The sequence below is a fragment of the Theropithecus gelada genome, chromosome 11 (assembly GCF_003255815.1).
Source record: "Theropithecus gelada isolate Dixy chromosome 11, Tgel_1.0, whole genome shotgun sequence".
Classification (NCBI taxonomy): Eukaryota; Metazoa; Chordata; class Mammalia; order Primates; family Cercopithecidae; genus Theropithecus; species Theropithecus gelada.
The window spans coordinates 16,622,285-16,641,106 of NC_037679.1; the positions used below are offsets into that span (position 1 = coordinate 16,622,285).

The 18,822-nt window shown below is 45.6% G+C and overlaps 1 protein-coding gene across 1 annotated transcript in view; it reads left to right on the forward strand.

The window, feature by feature from the left end:
* KIF5A (kinesin family member 5A) overlaps nt 1-18,822 on the forward strand; it is a 34,124-nt gene that overhangs the window by 1,421 nt on the left and 13,881 nt on the right. The window contains exons 2-13 of the mRNA XM_025401446.1: nt 8,487-8,489; nt 12,175-12,262; nt 12,356-12,429; nt 12,849-12,953; nt 13,204-13,252; nt 13,661-13,716; nt 15,391-15,478; nt 15,761-15,885; nt 17,340-17,444; nt 17,633-17,781; nt 17,910-18,058; nt 18,378-18,553. Coding sequence (XP_025257231.1) covers nt 8,487-8,489; nt 12,175-12,262; nt 12,356-12,429; nt 12,849-12,953; nt 13,204-13,252; nt 13,661-13,716; nt 15,391-15,478; nt 15,761-15,885; nt 17,340-17,444; nt 17,633-17,781; nt 17,910-18,058; nt 18,378-18,553 — 1,167 coding nt within the window. The remainder of the gene's footprint in view (nt 1-8,486; nt 8,490-12,174; nt 12,263-12,355; nt 12,430-12,848; nt 12,954-13,203; nt 13,253-13,660; nt 13,717-15,390; nt 15,479-15,760; nt 15,886-17,339; nt 17,445-17,632; nt 17,782-17,909; nt 18,059-18,377; nt 18,554-18,822) is intronic.

Here is an 18,822-nt window from a genome sequence, read left to right on the forward strand (position 1 = left end):
GGTTTCTGTTCTGCACCTTTATCTGTAATGGCCCAAAAGGAAATTCTAGGCCTTGCCCACTCCCACTGAAGTTGGTAGGGACCTCAGGCTGTGTGGGGAGAAAAGACCTGGGGTTGAGTCCTGTAGGGCTTGAGGGGTGCTGGGCCAGGAAACGAAAACTAGCTTGAGAAGGGAGGGGCATGTACGAGGGCAGTCAAGGTCAGAGGTGCTTCTTAGGTATCTTTATCCACAGTGCTTGGCACAGAGCACCTGGAAACATGCTTGTTAAAGGAATGAAAGAAAGAAGGGGAGGAAGCCTGGGCCTTCTGAGTCAGTGAGAATGGGACTTTGAATAAACATGCCTCGGGGGAGACCTGCTTACTAGTCTCCAAGGGCCCCAGTCTGTCACCACCTTGCACCCTTACCCACACTGTTAACTCAAATGGATGCTTTTGTCTCTCTCTCTCTCTTTCTCTCTCTCTCTCTCTCTTTCCCTGTCTCTCTGTGTGTGTGTGTGTGTGTGTGTGTATTTGTCACATGGAGAGGGCCTCTGTTTCTTTTTGCTTCAGGGACCTCTCTGGCCCTGCAGACTGTTCAGTCTGACTGGGCTAAAAACAAAACAAAACAACCACCAAACAACTCCTGGATCAACTCGGGAGGACCCCTCTCAGAGTGTCCTGGAGAGCCAGCATTAGTTGTGAGAGTTGGAGCTTAAGATCCCCTTGAGACATAAAGGCTGACAAACAGGGTGGGGGTGATGATGGGGGGCAAAACTTTTAGGCCCTATTTCCATGCTCTGGAAGGTTTTTCCAGTAAGTCTGAACCAACTCCTTTAGGCTCTCTGGGCCATCCTGGTGTAGTGGGATGGGGCAGGGGGTGATGTTGGGAAGAGGGGTGTGGTGTCGATCTATTGTTAGCCCAGCTAAACAGGAGAGACACACAGTGGGAGGTGGGCAAGGAGGAGAGATGAAAAGAAGCCCAAGGCCCCCTGCCAATTCAGATTCCATCTCAGCTCCACTGCTGGATCTTCCTTGTCTGTTTTGCCTGGTATCTGTAGGGCTGTATCTTTGTCTCGTTCGCTTGTATCTTCCCTCACCCTAGCCCTCCCTGTCAGTCTCTCACTTGAAGATAAATGCTTATGGGGGGCCATTTTGTCTCAGGCAACATCTTTGGAGTTTGCTTTTTCAGACTTAATATTCATTCATCATTTAGGGAATGAGGGCTACAGGGGGCATGATTTTTAGGAGACCCTTGAGGGTCCCAATAAGGGAAGGAAACTCCTACTCCTTTTTCTCTTTTCTCCTCTAGCTCTCTTTGGAGCCCACCGGGTTGGGAGCTGGCTTAGGAATTAATGGAGGAGGCTGCTTCAGGATGTCTGGGAAGGTTCGGGAAGAGTGAAGGTGGGAGAGATAATCTTTCCCAGTGCAGCCCCTACTCCTTCCTGTGACTGCTCTCCCTTCGCCTCTGCAGCACTGCAGCTAGCGCTGAGCTTCAGAGTCCCTTCTGTTCATGGGCTTTGTTCTGCTTGTTAGAGGGTAGGAGAATAAGCTGGAGAGACAGCTCTGTGTGCCTTTTTTCTCCCCTACTCCTCTGACTTCTTCCAGGAACCTGGGGGATGGGGCTTAGCCAAAGTAAATGGCCTGAGTCATAGTAGAAGGGTGTCTGGGTCACTATGTGTGGTGCCCATCTTGTTTTGCTTTTGCACACTCAGAATCCAGTGTGACTGTTTCGCCAGACCCATTTAAGTGTCTCTCTGTCTTCCTCTGCCTTGGTCTTTCTCAGCAGTGTCCCAATGCCTGCTGTCTGGGTGGATGCATGTGTACCAGATGTGGGAGGGATGACAGTGAAGAAACACATATGTACATACACACTCTTTCTCTTTCCCCTTCATTCAAGTGTACACAGCTACCTCCCTCAGGTCTCCCGATGGTTAAGTGGGTTCTTAATGCAAGAAGCTAGGACCATTGTGTACCTCACTTGGCAAAGCTAGGTTGGGACCTGCAGGGTTATTAGAGCAGAATCAGTATTGTTTGGGGTGGCCTGGGATTTGATATCTGAAGTGGGGAGCAGGGCTCTCCCTTGCTTTGGAGGAGTCTCATAAAGAAAAATGGAGACGAGAAGTAACGTTCACAGTGGCCAGTGTCTTTCCAGCATTACCATGGCAACAATCCCCACGGGTGTCACTATGGAAATCAGGCCTGGCACTTGAAGTTCAGCTTATACCAAGTGCTTTACTGAGGGTTGAACAGGTTGGTCATCTTTGGACCCCTGATCTTAAACCCCCAGCCCCAATTAGCTTTAGTCAGCACACATGATAGAAAAGTACAGAAAGGTACTGGGATACACAAATGGAAGAGGAGACATCAGGGAGGCTCCGAGTGTGATTAAAGGAGAACAAAGAACCCTGGACTGTGGGACTCTGAAGAGAGGCCCTTCAGAGAAGGCTATAAGGAACACTTTGACTGCTGGGGGTGGGAGAGAGATTGGATCTCGGGGACATTCCTAAGAGGAGGAGAGACTCTGTGACTATTTCTCATTAACAACTCACAGAGTCTTTGATTACCTACAGGTAGAGAGGGTGGATGGGAGGATTACATACTTCTGAAAATGGGATTGAGGTTGGAAAAAGGGAGTGATGAAAGGCTTTAGTTCTGTCTGGAAATACTTGGAAAAATGCCCAAATGTGAGGAGGGGAGATATGGAGGAGGGGAAAGAAAAGCCTTGATAAGGCTCTGACACAGTGTTGGCATTTCAGTTCTTTGGATCGATTTGTCTGGAATCGGATTGCTTGAATTTGAAACTGTGCTCTACCATTTCTCAGCCATGTGACTGTGGGGAAGCTACCTGACCTCTTTGAGCCTGTTTCATCATCTATAAAGTGGGAATAATAACAGTATCTATGTCCTAGGATTACTGTGAACATTAAATGAGATAATGCATATAAACTGCTTTGTAACACAGCAGACAAACAGTAAACCCTCAATAAGAGTTAGATATTATCACTATTTTATATGCTATCTCCCCACAAGCTAGCTTTGACAAAATTGGGAAGTGGGTAATACTTTTCCTTTTTACTAATTGTTTCATCCAAACCTCCAGATCCCAAGTATCTTCTTGCTCCCTTCTTTGTCAATATCTATGTTTATTCAACAAATATTTATGAAGTGCATCTGTCATAGTCCTCTATATGGTGCTATAAAGGAATATCCCAGGCTGGGTAATTTATAAAGAAAAGAGGTATATTTGGCTAACAGTTCTGCAGGCTGTGCAAGAAGCATGGCACCAGCATCTGCTCTGGTGAGGGCCTCGGGAAGCTTCCAATCATGGTGGGAGGCAAAGAGGGAGCAGGAGTCACATGGTAAGAGAGGGAACAAGAGGGAAAGCAAGAGGTGCCAAGCTCTTTTTAACAGCCAGCTCTCACATGAACTCATAGAGCGAGAACTCACTCATTACCATGGGGAAGGCACCAAGCCACTCATCAGGGATTTACCTCCTTGAGCCAAGCACTTCCCACCATGCCCCGCCTCCAGCATTGGGGATATCGAATGTCAACATGAGATTTGGGGAGGACAAACATCCAAACTACATCAGCATCCTATAGGCCAGGGACTGTGTTTGGTGTTGGGGATTTAAAGGGAATCCCTGCCTTCAGGAAAATCTGGATCAAGGTTGTGATCCACAGTCCATGGAGTGGCCCGGGCAGAGGCAGGGGAGAGGAACATCAGATATGGCTTTTGCTAACTATCTATATACTCCCCCAGATTCTGATAAGAAACCTCCCACAACATACTACAGTCTGGTTCAGAGTAATTGTGTGTTATAAGATCTGTAAATAATGGTGGTGCTTCCCATGTCTACAGGCAGGAAAAGTGGAAGACCACTGGTCTAGTTATTTTCATGAAAAGATCAGTTTACTCTGGGCACACTGCCCATGGGTTAGCCCTGCTGTACAAGGAGCAGTAATTTAAAAAAAAAAAAAAATCAGACAAAATTAATTCATCCTGAGTATAATCAATAGAAAATCAAAAGAAATGTACAAAACTTAGCTGGGCGTGGTGGCAGGTACCTATAAACCCAACTACTCAGGAGGCTGATACAGGAGAATTGCTTGAACCTGGGAGGCAGAGGTTGCAGTGAGCCGAGATTTCGCCACTGCACTCCAGCCTGGGCAATGGAGCAAGACTCCATCTCAAAAATAAATAAATAAATAAATATTTAAAAAAGAAATGGGCTGGACACGGTGGCTCACGCCTGTAATCCCAGCACTTTGGGAGACTGAGGAGAGCAGATAACGAGGTCAGGAGTTCGAGACCAGCATGGCCAACATGGTGAAACCCTGTCTATACTGAAAATACAAAAATTAGCCGGGTGTGGTGGTGGGTGCCTGTAATCCCAGCTACTTGGAAGGCTGAGGCAGGAGAGTCACTTGAACCTGGGAGGCCAAGATTGCAGTGAGCCAAGATCATGCCGCTGTACTCCAGCCTGGGTGAAAGAGGGAAACTCCGTCTCAAAAAAAAAAAGAAAAAAAAAAGAAAAAAGACATTTACATTTTAAAAGGAATAAAAAACTCTTAAAGAAATAAAGAGCTAGGCTTGGAATTTTAGAGCCCAGCCAAGAATAGAGAAGTAGGTAGCAGGCCTTCCCAGAACTCCTGAAATCATATCTCTTGTCACGTGGCTTTCCCTGTTCAGGAGATTACTAAATGCACCAATTTTTAGCTCTTGGGTATCTTTTAGACTCACAAATCTGAGAACCTCTCCCTTCTTCCCTCTCTGCTCTTTTCTTTCTTCCCAGCCTAGACTGATGTAAAGGGGTTCCTGATGAAAAGGGGCTATAATTGGCTTCAGCATTTGGAGAGCGCTCTCCATTTTAATGCATCTGTGGAGCCTTCTAGAATCCTGTAACTGGGAATATTTTGAGGGAGTGTGTGTGGGGGCTGGGGTGGGGTGGTTGGTGTGTTGGTACCCATGTTTGTAGGGGGAGGGGAGGGGCAAGGTTGGCTTGAGAGTTACATTTAATCCCCTTTGGCTGGATGCCTGGCTTTGTGAAGCATGGATAGAGATTGTTGGTGGAAAAAGAGATGAGAAAGCCAGTCTCATCTTTTCACATTTTTCTGCCTGTTTTATATTCTGGCTGCACTGGCAGCTGATTAAATTATGCCCACCCAGGTTAAGGGTGGGTCTGCCTTTCCCACTCCACTGACTCATATGTTAATCTCCTTTGGCAACACCCTCACAGACACACCCAGGATCAATACTTTGCATGATTCAGTCCAATCAAGTTGACACTCAGTATTAAACATCACAAGTCCACCCCTTGTCAACTTGAACCCATACACATCTCCTGATACAAATCTTCAAATAAGGACAATAATAAGGTCATAATACGCCTAATATAATACCACTATCCTTCATACAACCGGAAATGCACCAATCCCCAACTCAAATGCTATTACATAAAGTTAACAATACTTAAATGCTAATATGAAGTCAATAAGTGTATGTCATATAATAAAGGAAAAAGGAAGTTAAAAAATAAAAGAGATGAGAGGTATTGGCCTGAGATAGACATATTTTGCTTGTTTCTATTTCTTGGCCACTGGGTGGGAGAAACATTGAGGTAGATTATAATTCAAGAATTAATCACAATTCAAAATTAAGGTAGATTTTTCTTTAATAATATTAAAAATAATGTAATTACGGCCGGGCGCGGTGGCTCACGCCTGTAATCCCAGCACTTTGGGAGGCCGAGACGGGCGGATCACGAGGTCAGGAGATCGAGACCATCCTGGCTAACATGGTGAAACCCGTCTCTACTAAAAATACAAAAAAATTAGCCGGGCGTAGTGGTGGGTGCCTGTAGTCCCAGCTACTCGGGAGGCTGAGGCAGGAGAATGGCCTGAACCCGGGAGGTGGAGCTTGCAGTGAGCCGAGATCGCGCCACCGCACTCCAGCCTGGGCGACTGAGCAAGACTCTGTCTCAAAAAAAAAAAGAAAAAAAAAAATGTAATTACAACACTAATACATTTTAATTGTTAACAAAGTTAAAGACAAAGAAAAGGATGCAGAAGAAGCTAAAAATCACCCAATATCTTACCACCCCAAAAAAGCATTGTTATTAATAATAATTTGATGTATTTTGCCAGTGTTTTTCCCTGCATATATACATGTGTTAATTTTAATAAGATTATATCATAAACTATATATAGTTTTGTAACCTTTTATCTCTAACAAAATATTATTACTAGTTTGCCATTGTTAAATATTTTCACATAACTTTATTATTTTACAATTTTTTTTTTTGAGATGGCGTCTCATGCTGTCACTCAGGCTGGAGTGTGCAGTGGTGTGATCTCGGCTCACTGCAACCTCCACCTTCTGGGTTCAAGCAAACCTCTCACCTCAGCCTCCTGAGTATCTAGGATTATAGGCATGTGCCACCATACCTGGCTATATTTTACAATTTTTAATTTAACTTTCGAATGTCTTACCTGCACATGTGACAAAATGCAAAGGATATGAAAAGGTTTATATTGTTTCCTTCTCTTTCTTACCCTTCTTTTCCAGCCACACAGTTCCCCTTTCAGAAGGCAACTTCTTGTGAATCTTTCCAAAAACCTACTATACATTTATAAGCAAATACATATATACATGCATACCTTTTTTTACACAAACGGTAGCATATTATACATCCATTCTGCACCTTTAATAACAAAAACAGGCCGGGCGCGGTGGCTGAAGCCTGTAATCCCAGCACTTTGGGAGGCCGAGGCGGGTGGATCACGAGGTCAGGAGATCGAGACCATCCTGGCTAACATGGTGAAACCCCGTCTCTACTAAAAATACAAAAAACTAGCCGGGCGTGGTGGCGGGCGCCTGTAGTCCCAGCTACTCGGAGGCTGAGGCAGGAGAATGGCGTGAACCTGAGAGGCGGAGCTTGCAGTGAGCCGAGATTGCGCCACTGCACTCCAGCCTGGGTGACACAGCGCGAGACTCTGTCTCAAAAAAAAAAAAAAAAAATAACAAAAACAGCCTGGGCGTGGTGTCTCATGCCTGTAATCCAAGCACTTTGAGGCCGAGGCAGGCGGATCACTTGAGGTCAGGAGTTCGAGACCAGCCTAGCCAACATGGTAAAACCTCATCTCTACTAAAAATACAAAAGTTAGGCCAGGTGTGGTGGCTCACCCCTGTAATCTCAGCACTTTTGGAGGCCAAGGCGGGCGGATCACCTGAGGTCAGGAGTTCGAGACCAGCCTGGCCAACATGGCGAAACCCCATCTCTACTAAAAATACAGAAATTAGCTGGGTGTGGTGGCAGGTGCCTGTAATCCCAGCTACTCTGGAGGCTGAGGCAGGAGAATTGCTTGAGCCCAGGAGGCAGAGATTGCAGTGAGCTGAGATGGTGCCACTGCACTCCAGCTTGGGCGACAGAGCAAGACTCTGTCTCAAAAAACAAAAACAAAAAACAAACAACCCCAAGACAAAACACTGAGTCTTGGAGATCATTCCTTATCAGCACATAAAGATTTATCTCATTCTTTTTTTGTTTTTGTTTTTGTTTTGTTTTGTTTTTTTCAAGACAGGGCCTCGCTCTGTTGCTCAGGCTGGAGTGCAGTGGTGCAGTCATGGCTCACTGCAGCCTCCACCTTCGAGGCTCAGGCCATCATCCTGCTTCAGCCTTCTTAGTAGCTGGGACCACAAGGCCCATGCCACCATGCCTGGCTTTTTTAAAAACAATTTTTGTACAGGCAGAGTCTCCCTATGTTGCCCAGGCTGGTCTCCAACTCCTGGTCTCAAAGATCCTCCAGCCTCGACCTCCCAAAGGGCTGGGATTACACCTCACATGAGCTATCTCATTCAACTGTATAATTTGTTGTAGGGATAGGCCATTATTTAACGAGGCCTCTGTTGGTGGACGTTAAGGGTTGTTCTAATCATCTGCTATCACAAACAGTTGAATGACCTTGTATAAATATTTTTTGCGTATGTGCAGTATGTCTACAGGATAATTTTTTCGAAGTAGAGGTGATAAGGCATATGCATTTAAAAATGTGAGGCTATTTCCAAATTGCCTTTCATAGAGTTGGCTCCAATTTCTATGTACCCTCAGCAGTATGTGTGAATATCTATTTACTCACATTGTCACTAGTGTAATGCGTTGTCTATTTTATTTTGGCCACTTTCATAGGTAAAAATGGTGTTTCACAGTTTTAGTATGCATTTTGCTTATTAACAGTGAGGTCGAGCATTAATTAATATTAATTAATATGTTTTAATTAATGTTTAAGAGCCACTATAACATCATTTTGTGATGTTATAATTTATAATAGTGATATAATTTACATACAGTGTACAGATTTTAGGCAAACAGCTTGATGAATTTTATAACATATGTAGACACCTATGTAACCACTACACAGATCAATATCTAGAATATTTCTGTCACTCCTGAAAGCTCCTTCATATCCTCTTCCTGTCAATACCACGTGTATGTTGTTATCACAATAGCAGGTAGCTACTATTTTGACTTCTAGTGCTACAGATAAGTTCTGTCCATTCTTGAACTTCATATAAAGGGAGTAATACAGTATGTGCTCTTTTGTGTTTAGATTCTTTCAACATGTTTTTGAGATATATTGACATTCTATTTATTAATATTCTATTATGATATATTTATTTTATTTTATTTTTGAGGCAGTCTCAGTTGCTCAGGCTGGAGTGCAGTGGCATAATCTCGGCTCACTGCAACCTCTGCCTCCTCGGTTCAAGCGATTCTTGTGCCTCAGCCTCCCAAGTAGGTGAGATTACAGGCATGCACCACTATGCGCGGCTAATTTTTGTATTTTTAGTAGAGACAGGGTTTCACCATGTTGGCCAGGCTAGTCTCGAACTCCTGGCCTCAAGTAATCTGCCTGTCTTGGCCTCCCAAAGTGCTGGGATTACAAGCATGAGCCACCATGCCCAGCTAGTTATGGCATTATTTTAAGTAACAGTGAGGAATAAAATATATGTATATGCTATAATTTAATCCACTCCTTAGGTTAACCAGTCTCCTAAATGTTACTCCTTTAAGTAATTTCTCATTATTATAAGCAATGTGATGATAAACACCCTTGTAGCGAAATCTTGATTTCCATGATATCAATTCTTAGAAGTAGAGTTTCTGGATCAATGGATATGTAAAATTTAAGTCTTTTGAATATGCATTTTTGAATTGTTTTATGGATGTACTCACCAACCAGAAAATAATGAAAGTTCTCATTTTTTTGAACCCACATCTACACTAGGTATTACAATGCAAATTTTGTTTTCCAGTTTGAGTGGTGAAAAGAGATTTTACCATTACAGTTTCTTTTCTTGGAAAATGTTGAACATCTTCATAGTTACTGAACATTTATATTTCTTCTTCTGTTGCTTGTTTCTAGTTCTTGTTCACCTTTTTCTGTTTAGTTTTTGTCTTTTTGTTACTAATTTATGAGAGTTTTTAAGGCGGGGCATAGTGGCTCACGCTTGCAATCCTAGCGCTTTGGGAGGCTGAGGTGGGTGGATTGCCTGAGCCCGGGAGTTTGAGACCAGCCCGGGCAACATGGTGAGACCCTGCCTCTACAAAAAATAAACAAAATTAGGCAGGTATAGTGGCATGTGCCTGTGGTCCCAGCTACTTGGGAGGATTGCTTGGGCCCGGGAGGTTGAGGCTGCGGTGAGCTGTGATTTCGCCACTGTACTCCAGCCTGCATGACAGATGAGAACCTGACTCAAGAAAAAGAAAATAAAATAAAAAAATAGAGATTTTTTGTTTGTTTATTTGTTTGTTTGTTTGATGCAGGGTGTCTCTCTGTCGCCCAGGCTGGAGTGCAGTGGCCCGGTCTTGGCTCACTGCAACCTCTGCCTTTTGAGCTCAGGTAATTCTCCCACCTCAGCCTCCCGAGTAGCTGGAATTACAGGCGTGCACCACCACACCCAGATAATTTTTGTATTTTTTGTAGAGATGGGGTTTCACCATGTTGCCCAGGCTGGTCTTAAACTCCTGACCTCAAGTGATCTGCCTGCCTCAGCCTCCCAAAATGCTGGGATTATAGGCATGAGTCACCGTGCCCAGCCCAGCAAGTGTTTTGTAAAAGGAAATTTTAGCACTGGAATCCTGGTACAGACTGTGAACAGTATGGACATTTAAATATTTAATAGAATGGTCCTCCAGAAAGGTTCTATCTGTTGGTACTTTACAGAGAGCACTTTTCTAACTTCTTTTCCTTAGTGGATTCTGTTTCTTGGGTTTCAGAGGCTTTCACCACAGAGAGACTAGATGAATATTTTAGGTAGGATTTTTTTCTATAAGCCAGATTTAATTTAATTTTTTAAATATAAAAAACATTTATTAGTTTTCTTTTATATAAAGAAATATAAAGAATAAAAGAATACACAATTATCTCTTCTTTGCCATTAAAACTTTTTAAAAATATAATGCTTGTACATAGTTTAAAAATGTAAACCATGCAGGATGCAAAATGAAAAATAAAAGCCTTTGTCTCAGTTTCTCTCCTCAAAGTAACCACTGTTAACACTTTTGTATAATTCCTTCTAGAAAAAAAATTCTGTATATACTCATGCAATGTTATTGCTATACCTAGAGCCACATCTCCAGCTCTAGCCATGGTTTATAACTTTCCTTAATTAGTTAAAACATATCTCCCAAACTCTGCAAACTCTGGCTTCTGTAGATCTTGAGGTTTACATTTCGGTTGGATAAAGATGGACTCTGTAATAAAACAATTTGACAAGTCAGTCACCTATGATAGAGAACAAGCATTGTCTCATTTACTCTTCCCAGAGATTTACCGCTAATGTGATTAGCCATCAAATATATTCATTGGTTAGCTCCCTAAGTTGTATTTTGTATCTTTATCATTCTTATTAGCACACGTGATATACAACATATTCCTGAATTCAACAAGGATTTGTAGATCTGAATGATTTGCTTTACGTTCTTTCTTTTTTTCTTTTTTTTTGAGATGAAGTCTTGCTGTTGTCCCCCAGGTTGGAGTGCAATGATGCGATCTTGGCTCACTGCAACCTCCACCTCCCGGGTTCAAGAGATTCTCCTGCCTCAGCCTCCTGAGTAGCTGGGATTACAGGTGCCCACCACCACACCTGGCTAATTTTTGTATTTTTAGTAGAGATGGGATTTCAGCATGTTGGCCAGGCTGGTCTCGAACTCCTGACCTCAGGTGATCCGCCTGCCTCGGCCTCCCAAAGTGCTGGGATTACAGGCGTGAGCCACCACACCCGGCCCAAATTAAAACTTGTTCTGTTCTTAAAGGGAGACCCACATATCTGATTGCATATATTCCTTTCACAAAGAGAGAGAGCTTGTGTTAATGTTTCCACAGAGGCTCTCAGTGTAGACTGAATTTCATTTACATGGTAGGGAACATGCTGTACATATATGTCACTAACTTTGCATCTTTCATTTAGTACATCTGAAGATCTTTCCATATTAGGGTATGTGGATCTGTTGAGGAAGATATTTCTAGCTTGAGATACTTTTTAGTGTTAATGAATTGTTCTTCACTTTTCATCTCCTGTGGCCCTATTGTCTTTTTTCATGTGATTTCCCAGGGAGGAGTTTGGGGTAGTGGAGTGCTCAATCATCATACCACAACTAAGATCCCCTAACGCAATCTCACTGTGCAATACTCCTCTACCACAGACACAACTCCTGGCATCAGTACCTTTAGTTTCTCTTATTCTCCCACATTTCTTTTCTTTGTTTTTGTTTGTTTTTTGAGATGGAATCTCACGCTGTCGCTAGGCTGGAGTGCAGTGGCGCAATCTCAGCTCACTGCAAGCTCTGCCTCCTGGTTTCATGCCATTCTCCTGTCTCTGCCTCCCGAGTAGCTGGGACTACAGGCACCTGCCACCACACCCGGCTAATTTTTGTATTTTTAGTAGAGACGGGGTTTCACCATATTGGCCAGGCTGGTCTTGAACTCCTGACCTCGTGATCTGCCCTCCTAAGCCTCTTAAAATGCTGGAATTACAGGTGTGAGCCACCACAACCGGCCATTCTCCCACATTTCTGTTCATTAGGGGCATTGAAGAAAAGGGTGCCTTTCTCAGCTGCTGGAAGGAGGTTGTGGTATTTCTTTTCCCTCACATCCTGCCTGCTGATGTCTGATATCTTTTATTTTCATTCCAGGGGAAGCCATATGTTTTTGACCGTGTATTCCCCCCAAACACGACTCAGGAGCAAGTTTATCATGCATGTGCCATGCAGATTGTCAAAGGTAATAGATTTCTTTTTAGAATGTCTCTTCTCAGCACCCCATTTCCTACCCGACTTATCTCCACCAGTACTCTTTCTCTACTGTCTCTTCCAGATGTCCTTGCTGGCTACAATGGCACCATTTTTGCTTATGGACAGACATCCTCAGGGAAAACACATACCATGGAGGTGAGGGTTTTAGCTCTGGTGGTTGAGGGGCTAGGAGTGTTAATGAGTGTTAAGATCAGGGAATCTCAGTGGGGGAAGATCTAGGAATCAAGGATTGCCTGGTCCAGAGGCAGACAGATGGGTACAGAGGATGAACTGAAGGGCAATATTAGGGGAAGTGTAATGGAATCCCTTCAGCCCACTGCAGTGGATCATCCTTTCCACTACTCCAGTCTTCTTTGGATCTGGAAAAGCAATGGAAGTCCAAAGGGCTACTCAATTATCTCCTTGCTCCTCTAAAAGGCAGACATGGTGGTGACCATCTCCTAACTTAGGATGTTCTTCTTATTGACTCTTGCCTTGGTGTTCACCTGCATATATCTGAGTTGTCTCAATATCCCTGAGCCCCAGCTTCACTCTCAAATGCCTTCACTCCCCAGGGAAAGCTGCACGACCCCCAGCTGATGGGAATCATTCCTCGAATTGCCCGAGACATCTTCAACCACATCTACTCCATGGATGAGAACCTTGAGTTCCACATCAAGGTGACCAGGGCACGACAGCTGGGCATTCAGATAGGGACTGGGAGGGGAAGATCTAAAATAAACCCACTGAAGAGCCTGGGCTCCCCAACTTGACTCCCTTTCCGGTTACCACAGTTCTTTGTCAAGATGTTCTCCTCTGTTCTTTTCCTCCCACCACCACTGTTTGAGCAGGTCACATTAGTGTGGGATTCCTGAACCAGATTTAAGATAGGCCCTCTTTACTTCACATTCCTTCTTTCTTCTTAACCAGGTTTCTTACTTTGAAATTTACCTGGACAAAATTCGTGACCTTCTGGATGGTGAGTGTTTTGCCCCAGTGGATGAAGGTGTGTGAGGAGGGTGGAGAAAAGAGAGCTCATACTGCACATGGAATTAGGTACCAATTGACAAGAGATGCAGAGGGCACACAGCACCCAAGTCCTTTGGCTCCATTCGCCAGAATTACCAAAAACTGAGAAGGTCAGGAGATGGACTTAGGAGCCCAGGACTACATATAAACAGTTTGAGAGGATCTGGGGCTGGAGTGCAGGAGCCCTAAGGAGAAGGAGGAGGAACTGAGCCTTCAGCTCATGCAGGGAGTTTAGGCTTCACAGGGAGAGTCTTCCTTTAGCACAGAGAAGAAAACCACCATCTTAGCCGATTGCAAGGTGCAGGTGGGGGCGGTAGAAGTACTAGTCTTGCTCTCACCCTGCATTCTTTCGATTTAGTGACCAAGACAAATCTGTCTGTGCACGAGGACAAGAACCGTGTGCCATTTGTCAAGGTGAGAGTGGGTGTGGGGCACCTATGTGGGTCCAGTGTATTGAGAGTGTGGGTTGGGGAGGATCATAGGTCAGTGACTCTGAAGTTGGAGAGTGGATATCCTGGAGGAATGAGATGTGTCTAGGGGCCAGGGAGAGTCTAGGGGATCAGAGACTGTCTTGGCTGGGCATGGTGGCTCACGCCTGTAATCCCAGCACTTTGGGAGGCTGAGGTGGGTGGATCACTTGAGGCCAGGAGTTCGAGACCAGCCTGGCCAATATAGTGAAACCCCGTTTCTACTAAAAATACAAAAAATTAACTGGGCGTGGTGGCTCACGCCTGTAATCCCAGCTACTTGGGACACCGAGGCAGGAGAATCTCTTGAACCTGGGAGGCAGAGGTTGCGGTGAGCCGAGATTGCACCACTGCACTCCAGCCTGGGCGACAGAGTGAGAACCTGTCTTTAAAAAAAGGAAGAAGAAAAGATACTGACTTGAAAGGTCATTGGTCAGTGTGCATGCAGTTTAATTTGCAAATCAAAGTTTAGTGGAAGACATGCCTGGAGGCTGTGGCTCATGCCTGTAATCCCAACACTTTAGGAGGCTGAGGTGGGAGGATCACTTGAGGAGTTCAAGATCAGCCTGGCCAACACAGCAAGACCCTGTCTCTTATTTAATTTAATTTTCTTTTTTTTGAGACAGAGTCTTGCTCTGTTGCCCAGGCTGGAGTACAGTGGCTCGATCTAGGGTCACTACAACCTCCCCATCCCGGGTTCAAGTGATTCTCCTGCCTCAGGCTCCCGAGTAGCTGAGACTACAAGCATGTGCCACCACGTCTGGCTAATTTTAGTATTTTTAGTAGAGATGGGGTTTCACCATGTTGGCCAGGCTGGTCTCAAACTCCTGACCTCAGGTGATCTGCCCACCTCAGCCTCCCAGTGTGCTGGGATTACAGGCGTGAGCCACTGCAACACTGTTTTCTTTTTTCTTTTTCTTTTTTTTTTTTTGAGACAGAATTTCTCTCTCGTTGCCCAGGCTGGGATACAATGGCGCCTGATCTTGGCTCACTGCAACCTCAGCCTCCTGGGTTCAAGCAATTCTCCTGCCTCAGCCTTCTGAGTAGCTGGAATTACAGGCATGTGCCACCAAGTCTGGCTAATTTTGTATTTTTAGTAGAGACGGGATTTTGCCATGTTGGCCAGGCTGGTCACGAAATCCTGACCTCAGGTTATCCACCCGCCTTGGCCTCCCAAAGTGCTGGGATTACGGGCGTGAGCCACCGTGCCCACCGCTGTTTCAAAAAAGTAGTAAATACACAAGATAAAAATAAATACAAAGTTGGGCGCGGTGGCTTACACCTGTAATCCCAGTACTTTCGGAGGCCAAGGCAGGCGGATCACGAGGTCAGGACTTTGAGACCAGCCTGACCAACATGGTAAAACACCATCTCACTACTAAAAATACAAAAAGTAGCTGGGTGTGGTGGCAGGCGCCTGTAATCCCAGCTTCTTGGGAGACTGAGGCAGGAGAATCGCTTGAACCTGGGAGGTGGAGGTTGCAGTGAGCCGAGATCTCGACACTGCACTCCAGCCTGGGCAACAGAGCTCCATCTCAAAAGGAAAAAATAAATAAATAAATAAATAAATACAAACTTAAAAAACAAAGCGTATGGGTCACTGTCCATTTGTCCCCCACAGGGTTGTACTGAACGCTTTGTGTCCAGCCCGGAGGAGATTCTGGATGTGATTGATGAAGGGAAATCAAATCGTCATGTGGCTGTTACCAGTGAGTGAGGAGACAAGGGGATCTCTCGAGTCTGAGGATCCACCTGTGTTCTGTGTCCTTTGGGGTGGAGGGACTCAAAAGTGAGCAAGGAAACACTGTGCCCCACAGAGGAGGAGGACCCTTTGTCTGTAGGACCCTGCTGCCTGGGAGATGTGGCAGCAGGGCTAGTTCTGGTGGGTGCCTTCTCTCTGGGTGGGCGGGGCTGGGGTCAGTGGAAGCCTGGGGCTGAGGACCTCAGTTCTGCAGAGTGGTGCAGTTCCTGTTTCTCCCTTGCTCCTGCAGACATGAATGAGCATAGCTCTCGGAGCCACAGCATCTTCCTCATCAACATCAAGCAGGAGAACATGGAAACGGAGCAGAAGCTCAGTGGGAAGCTGTATCTGGTGGACCTGGCAGGGAGTGAGAAGGTAGGGGGTCCTGTGGATATGGGGCGGGTGGAAGCCTTGGTTCTTTTCTTTTTTTTTTTTTGAGACAGAGTCTCACTCTGTCGCCCAGGCTGGATTGCAGTGGCACCATCTCGGCTCACTGCAACCTCTGCCTTCTGGGTTCAAGTGATTCTCCTGCCTCAGCCTCCCAAGTAGCTGGGATTACAGGTGCCCGCCACCATGCCTGGCTAATTTTTTGTATTTTTAGTAGAAATGAGATTTCACTATGTTGGCTAGGCTGGTCCTTGGCTCTTTTTTTTTTTTTTGAGACGGATTCTTGCTCTGTCACCCAGGCTGGAGGAGTGCAGTGGCACACTCTCCGCTCACTGCAACCCCCGCCTCCCAGGTTCAAGTGATTCTCCTGCCTCAGTCTCCCAAGTAGCTGGGATTACAGGCTCCCGCCACCAAGCCTGGCTAATTTTTGTATTTTTAGTAGAGACAGGGTTTCACCATGTTGGCGAGGCTGGTCTCAAACTCCTGACCTCATGATCTGCCTGCCTCGGCTTCCCAAAGTACTGGGACTACAGGCATGAGCCACTGTGTCCGGCCAGCTGTTTTTTAACTAAAAAATGATTTGTATTGGGATATAATTCACATACCATAAAGTTCACCATTTTAAAGTGCAATTCAGTTGTTTGTAGTATGTTCCTAAGGTTGTACAACCATTACGCTATCCAATTCTAGAACACTGTCATCATCCATTCACAGTCACTCTCCATTTTCTTTTTTTTTTTTGAGACAGAGTCTCGCTCTACCGCCCAGGCTGGAGTGCAGTGGCCGGATCTCGGCTCAGTGCAAGCTCCGCCTCCCGGGTTTACACCATTCTCCATTGTCTCTTAACCCCATCCCCTGTCAATTTCTAATCTACTTTCTGTCTCTATGGATTTGCCTATCCTGAACATTTCATATAAATGGGATCATATGGCTGGGCACAGTGGCTCACACCTGTAATCCCAGCACTTTGGGAGGCTGAGGGTGGTGGATCACCAGCCTGGCCAACATGGAGAAACCCCATCTCTACAAAAAATGCAAAATTAGCCAGGCATGGTGGCACATGCCTGTAATCCCAGCTACTCAGGAGGCTGAGGCAGGATAACCTATTGAACCTGGGAGGCGGAGGTTGTGGTAAGCCGAGATCGCACCATTGCACTCCAGCCTGGGAACAAGAGTGAGACTCTGTCTCAAAAAAAAAAAAAAAAAAAAAAGCAAAACGGAATCATATAATATGTGGCAGGCGTTAGGGGCAATGTGGTGTTTGACAAGAGAGTTTAGGGGAACAGAAGAAGGGCCTTCCCCAATCCCAGCCAAGGATCTCTTTTACTCCATCTTCTTCCCCGTTCCTTCCTTTCTCCGTGGACTGAGCCCTGGAATGAGGTAGTGACAGCCCTCTCCATGTGCAGCTGCTCATACACACTCATCTCTTACTGCCCTGGTAGGTCAGCAAGACTGGAGCAGAGGGAGCCGTGCTGGATGAGGCAAAGAATATCAACAAGTCACTGTCAGCCCTGGGCAATGTGATCTCTGCACTGGCTGAGGGCACTGTGAGTGATCCTTAGGTCCCCTCACCCCTCAAGCCCCACCCTGTTTCCTCCCCCACCTGCTAATGCCACCATATAATCATGCCCCAATTCATGGGTTGCTTGATCCCCGGGTGACACCACTATCCTTTCTGATTCCCTGTTGAATTTTATTTGTTTATTTCTGATTCATGGTCTCCTTCCTCCCCCAGAAAAGCTATGTTCCATATCGTGACAGCAAAATGACAAGGATTCTCCAGGACTCTCTCGGGGGAAACTGCCGGACAACTATGTTCATCTGTTGCTCACCGTCCAGTTACAATGATGCAGAGACCAAGTCCACCCTGATGTTTGGGCAGCGGTCAGTGGCAGGGTCCCCAGAGGGATCCCTGGTACCCAGCTTCCCATCCCAGCCCCTGCGGCTCTCTCCTCAGGGTCACCCAAGTCTAATGTACGTCTCATATCTTTGTTCCTCTTCTCCTCACCCAGGGCAAAGACCATTAAGAACACTGCCTCAGTAAATCTGGAGTTGACTGCTGAGCAGTGGAAGAAGAAATATGAGAAGGAGAAGGAGAAGACAAAGGCCCAGAAGGAGACGATTGCGAAGCTAGAGGCTGAGCTGAGCCGGTGGCGCAATGGTTAGAGATGGATAGATGGGAGTGAGGGGCAGTGGGAGGAGGAGGAGGAGGAGGTGGCTTGGGAGCCAACTCTGTTTGGGTGATGTTTCTGGCCAGTTCAGTCTCCAGGAAGAAGGACTGTGTTTCTGGACAGGTGCAGTAGAGCAGTCATGAGGGAAGGGAGGGGCCTGACTACCTACCTCCCAGACTCCCAAAAGGTAGAAGGTCCACCTGGCAAGAGAGTTCAAGGGCCCAGAGGTCTTGGCATGCAGAATGAGAAGGAAGAACTCGTGGATGCAGCTTCTTCTCCCATCCCTCACCTTGTCCTGCCCCTTTGCAGGAGAGAATGTGCCTGAGACGGAGCGCCTGGCTGGGGAGGAGGCAGCCCTGGGAGCTGAGCTCTGTGAGGAGACCCCTGTGAATGACAACTCATCCATCGTGGTGCGCATTGCGCCCGAAGAGCGGCAGAAATACGAGGAGGAGATCCGCCGCCTCTATAAGCAGCTTGACGACAAGGTCAGGGTGGCCAGGCAGGGCACTGAGACACGCCGGGTGGGACGAGAGGTAGAGGATCAAAGAAAATCACTTATATTGCTTCTTCCTGGTTTTAAAAGGGATAAATGCTCATGCTTGAAATGTGGAAAAATCAATATAAATGTATAGAAGAAAATTAAAATCATCCACTATTCAGAGATAACACTTAACACTTTTTGTTTTTCTCCGTACATATACCATGCAATTGAGATATACTGTATATGTAATTTTTTTTTTTTTTTTTTTTTTTT